The following is a 6,000-nucleotide window of genomic DNA, read 5'->3' on the forward strand; positions in this document are numbered from 1 at the left end:
AGAGAGAGAGGGAGACACAGAATCGGAAACAGGCTCCAGGCTCTGAGCCATCAGCCCAGAGCCTGACGCGGGGCTCGAACTCACGGACCGCGAGATCGTGTCCTGGCTGAAGTCGGACGCTTAACCGACTGTGCCACCCAGGCGCCCAATACTGTAAGATTTTCAATGAAATTGCATGGTCTATCCATGTCTAAATGTGTATTTTGTTCAGACCTGGCCAATTCTGGCTACTTATTCCATGTATCATTTTAATAATAGTAATAATTACCTGCATTCTCACTTCTGCTATATTTTAGGTTTTCAGAGTTAATTTCATTTAAAAAAATAGATCAGCATTTACAAGTGACGAGCCTCAGAGCTTCAGATCGACTTGCTTCCCAATTATCATCTCATCTTTTAAAAATCTGTTAGCGGGGTGTCTGGGTAGCTCAGTAGGTTAAGCGTCATACTCTTGGTTTTTCAGCTCAAGGTCATGATCTCATGGCTCGTGAGATGGAGCCTCACATCCAGCCCTGCCCACATCCAGCCCTGTGCTGACAACACGGAGCCTGCTTGGGATCCTCTCTCTCTGTCCCTCCCCCACTCGCTCTTGCTCTCTCTCTCTCTAACTCCCTCTCACACACACTTTCAAAATAAGTAAATAAATAAACTTAAAAAATAAATTAAAAATAAAAATAAAAACCAATTAGCGACTCTTTGATTGATGAGGGGAAAAGGAAAACTCTGTCCCTTCTTTGTTTGTGTCTTAATTATCTTTCCATTTTGTACATCCCCTGATCCTCAATAATTAACTTGTCATTGTCTTACCTTTTTAATCCTTAAGGTTCTCTCGCCAATGCTATTTAATTTGTCTAAAGCCAAGCTTATCAAGATTCTGACCCTATTGACCCAGCTGTGGCACATGGCATTACGGTACCCCATTTCTGATTCACTGTGCTACTGACAAGTGTCATTGGCCTAATATACTGGCTTTAAGATCATCTGGACCTCATCATCCTTCACTTTAAATTGAGTAGCTGGAATGACAGAGGATCCTTTCAGCAGCATGTTTGGCCACAGTGGAAGAAGGGAGAACAGAATAACTACAAAGAAAAGCCTGGTTCCCTAGGAGCAAAGCGGCATCAGTGCTGACAGGGAAGAGGATGAGTAAGCTGGGGTCAAGAAGGTTACACTGGCAACTACCAGCAAAGTGCTTTACCATCCCCGCAGACCACAACTAGGTTATACATACTGAGCCCAAGAGCTTTGTTCTCTCCACAATGCAGCACTGCAGACCAATGAAGATGTCAGTGCCTGTGGCCCCTAGTGCATCATCCTATCCCTGGGAAAAGAAGCTGAACTGAAGATTTAAATACTGGCTTCAAGTTCCAGCTCTACCTTGGGCAAATCACTGAAACTCAGCTGCCTTGTTGCAAGATGGAGGTAACAATGCTCATTCTGTTTTCTTCAAAGGGTGGACAAGACACAAAACATGGTAACAGACATGAAAACAGTTTGAAGAAAAAGTTTTAAGTATCATTCAATTTAAGATATATTAGTGTGATATTGGCATACAATCCCCTCAAACTACCGAAATGTGAGCAATTTGAAACATCCATAGTGTCTTTTTTCCCTGTAGACATTTCCATGGAGCTTCCTCCTTCGGCTTCTCACGTAGACAAAGTGACCTGGGAATTGCCTGATGGTTGCAGAATCCTATCCTAATCCATCTTGGTCAACAAGCTCTTCTCCATCCATCATGCAATTCTCTTCCATGACCCGATTTGACATGGAGAAAGTAAACCCGATTTTACTGGAGAAAGTAATCCCCAGGTAGACATTTCAAGGAATAAACATAATATCTCACATTTCAAGCTGAAACTTGATTCAGATACTTTTCTTACAATCACCCGTAAACACAATATGGGAAAAACAGGATTGACCACACATCTTAATTATAGAATGAGTTTTCATTCTACAGAGATTAAACCCAGCTTCCTTATGTAAGAAAAAAAAATTCAACGAACAAAAAATTCAATTCCATACACAACTTTTCAGGCAAATATCTGCTAAATAAAGAATAAGTACACCTTTGGTTCAAAAGTGTTAATTTTCTATAACAGGTAAGCCTATCTTCCCAATTTGGTTCTATCCATGCATTAACCCATTTCTGTAATAGCAAATTATGATATTAAAAAGTCTAGCAGGAAACACCAGAACATAAGATAAGGAGCCTCCTATGAAAACAAAGACAAATCCACGTTTCCCTAATTGGCTCTGTTGCCGTAGCTACCTTAGACTTGGTGAGTCTTGGGAATTTTGTGAATAAACACAATCAATATCAAGTCAGCTGTATAAGTGCTTGGTTCATTATTATGACAAACCCAACAGCTCTACCTTAGGCATATGTGTAAGTCAGATCACTCTTAAATCACTACTGTGTGTAAAAGCAGCAATGCTGCGCTACTGTGAAATCTAACCCCAGTTTTGAGTTTCTTTCAATAGATGCTACAGAGGGTTTCTGCCGGCAAGTGAGCAGAAATCAGTCAATGACTTTAAATAAGCTTGGCTTCAATAATACTCCTTAGAGTCCAACAGCATCATGTGTGATCAAGGAAATACACTAAAAAGAAGGGGAGGCAGGCAAATTCTCACCACACATGTTGCTTCCTAGAGAAGTCCTTCAGAGCTCTATGGATGGTTTTGTGAACCACTCCTGCTCCCCCTTAAGTTTGGAACTAAAACTTCCAGAGAAAGAATGCAGACACTTTAAAGCATCCTGTCTTCTCTCCTCTGCACAGAAATTAGGTGCTAAGATCCCGGCAGGTCCTTGGGCTCGGCTCGGGAAGGCAAAGATTTCTCATCTTTGAGAACTCCAAACTCTTGAGAGTCCTATATTTTGTTCACCCCGGCTACCTTCAGCCAGCTCATCAGCCATGGCTTACATATTTGGAATCTACACAGGTCGGGTTCTGTCCGTGACCAGGAGGCACATTTGATATCCAGGCACCTCCAGGCAACACCTCCCAGCCATTCCGTGGTCTCAGGCAGAGCCTGACCTCCTCCGTGTCTATCCCACAAGCCCTCTTTCCAATTAAGCGACCTTTCCAAGCAGCATCCTCCTGCCGTGTCCTGGAGGACCGGTCAGGGTCTGAGCAAGGAGGTTCCGTGACATTTCTGCACTAAACACTCAACTGTTGGTCTTCTGCAAAGTAGCAGAACACATTTCAGTGGCCACCGCAGCCCCCTTTCGCTCCTTGGCTGCTGGACACTGACTGGCACCGGGGACACAGCGATCGATGCTCTCTGAAAGGAGCCGATCAGAGTCTTCAGGAACTTCTCTACCACCGCCGAGAGACTGGGAGGGGAGGGAGAGAAGAAAGAAAAGCCCACACAAAAGCAGCCAGCCCTGCAAGCCCCGCCAGCACAAAGGCCCGCGCGCTGGTGCGGAGCCGGGAGGCTGGGCTGGAGCGAGGAGTGCGGCGAGTCCTCCGAGGCCTGCGCGCCGCGCCCAGCGCGCCCCGAGCTGCCCCCCACGCACCCCGCGTCGGGGCACAGCGTTCCGGTGGGGGCTCTGGGCGCACGCCTGGAGCGCCCCGGGCTGCCGCGCTCCCCGGACCGCAGCGCTCCCGGGGCGACCCCGCGCCGCCCCGGGCTCCGGCTCCGTCTCTGCGCGGAGCCCCGTCTGCAGGCGCGGCCACCCGAGCGGCAGGAGCCGGGCCCGTGCTCACCTGTGCGCCTTCAGCCGAGCAGCGCGCGGAGGAGAGCGGCGGCGCCCGCGCTGGGCATCCCCGGCGCGGCCCCTGCAGCTGCGGCGGCTCCCTCAGCCGTCTGGGACGCCAGGAGGAGGACGCTTCGCTTTGTTGCTTATTCATGAGGCCGCGACGAGGGCTGGGGATTGGGCGGCGGGGAGATGTGCTCGCCCCGCCTCCGCTGGCACCGACACCCTATGCCGACGCCTCACGCCCCTAGGCGCGCACGTCCCGGCCTCGGCTCTCGCGGTCCGAGCCGAGTGGCCGGGCTGGGTCCCGCTCTGGTCCGGGCTCCTGGGACCCCTCCGGAGACACCTCCCCCCCCCCCCCCCCAGTCCTGCTGTCCCTCTTCGAAGCCTGGCCTTCTGTGGCAGCAGTTCCTCGGTGCCTTCGGCCAGGGCTCTGTTTCCGCTGGAAGAGCCGAATTTCTCTGGTCCTTGGAGAGGGCAAAGGGTGCACGTCGGAGGCTGCAGGCTGCAGGATATTCCTGGTGTGAACTGTGCGGCTTAGGAGTGCCTCTAAGTAGGCTCTTGTAAAGTAGTCCCAAACAAAGTGTTCGCTTCTCAGAGAAGTTAACAACAAACGCCGACTAAGAAGTATGCTTTATTGAGCCCTTAGTCCTGCCGAGATCAACGCTAGGTGCTTCACTCAGTACCTGCTCCATCTATTCAGTAACCCTGAAAGAAATAATGATAATCCCCATGTAACAGGGAAGAAAGCCGAGGCTGAAGGTAAGTTGCCAAAGGTCTTGTGGCCACCAGGAATTCATGACCATCCTTGAATCTGTCAACGACTCAGTTTACTTCCGTTAACCCTCATTAGGGGTAAAAAAGAGAGGTCAGGAATCCAAAGGCCTTTTCTAGAACAACCCCCACAGAACCTGACATTTGCAAAAACACTTTTCACATACGTTATCTCTTGTATTTATTCATTCCCTTCTTTATAATAGTGGTCTTAGTCCTGTTTTGTACTATTTGTAAACACCTTCAAGACAGAGCAAGGTCTTGTTTACCTTTGACCCCATACACCTAACACAATAGTCAAATGTGCACTGTTACCTTACCCATTCCACCTCTCTCTAGAAGAGATTATCTTTGCATTTCCAGAAGAGTTGTCAACAGTTGTTGAATGTAATGTAATGTAATGTAATTGAGTTGAATTGAATACATAAGATCTGGTTTTTTATGTATATTCAGTGTGATACATTATACTGTGACCAGTCCTTCTACCTGAATTCAATACCCGCCAGGTGGATAAGCCATCCCCAGCCTGACCAAGTTGTGTTCCAACATTCTGTTTTTATTTCAGTTGTTTGAAATGTGTACCACATCTCATAAAAACGATGTTATATAGTATGGTGAGATTCCCAACTAGACCCAAAATTGGGTCTACTTGACCCAAATGCATATAAAGAATAGTACTAATAAATAACAACCTGATCAGTCAGGTTGGACCAGAGGACCAACAGAACAGAAGACAACAGAAGAAAGGGATTCCAGCTCCCCAGGCATCTAGGGCCAGCCTTATACACATACGTGAAATAGTCAAATATTCTTAGACTTCTTCCTGCCTTCTGCTCTGCATCCCTAACATCCTAATGTTCTCCTTTGAGACCAATAATACTCTTAGTCCCAGCTACAAGGCTCCACTCCCCAGATCTGCCTTACACTCAAAGTTTTCCCTTCTCTAAAATCACCCTTCTCCCGTAGTAGAATTCTTATTTCCCTTTTCCTCAATATAATCATTCAGCTATACGGTAAAAGTGATCTTATTGGAACTCATTTATACTAGTCCTTTACCCTTTCCCCAATGGTGTATATTGCTTTAAACAACTCTAATTAATGCAATTTGTCCCAACAGCTGCTGTTGGTACATGGCAATGATAATAAGACCCACTCTTCCACCCCAGCACACACACGAATTGTAAATCAGGGAAGGTTGTACTCTAAAAGTCAAATCAATAAATCTGCTCATAATGAATGTTATTAGCCTTTTATGAGTAAAGAAAGAAATGGTATGTGTGTGTTAAGAAAATTTGGGAACACCCAAAACTCCAATCAAAGTAATAAGAAAGGAAGCTCAGGAATGAAGTTTTGGGGTTCCCCAATTTAGTAAATAAAAATAGAGAATGTCTGCTCAGTTTGGGAACATATTTATACTAAAAAATATTATTTGCCTGAAATTCAAGTTTAACTGAGCATTCTGTATTTTATCTGATAAATTTTGCAGTATTAGATGATTACTTGGTCCTGGTTGGTAAAAATCTTTG

At 46.4% G+C, this 6,000-nt stretch overlaps 1 protein-coding gene across 1 annotated transcript in view; it reads right to left on the reverse strand.

Annotated features, from left to right (window-relative positions):
- Positions 1–3,862, reverse strand: part of ARMH4 (armadillo like helical domain containing 4) — a 128,489-nt gene extending 124,627 nt beyond the window's left edge. Inside the window, exon 1 of the mRNA XM_043556252.1 lies at positions 3,711–3,862. Coding sequence (XP_043412187.1) covers positions 3,711–3,854 — 144 coding nt within the window. The 5' untranslated portion in view covers positions 3,855–3,862. The remainder of the gene's footprint in view (positions 1–3,710) is intronic.
- Positions 3,863–6,000: the final 2,138 nt, after the last annotated feature.

The sequence above is a fragment of the Prionailurus bengalensis genome, chromosome B3 (genome assembly GCF_016509475.1).
Source record: "Prionailurus bengalensis isolate Pbe53 chromosome B3, Fcat_Pben_1.1_paternal_pri, whole genome shotgun sequence".
NCBI lineage: Eukaryota > Metazoa > Chordata > Mammalia > Carnivora > Felidae > Prionailurus > Prionailurus bengalensis.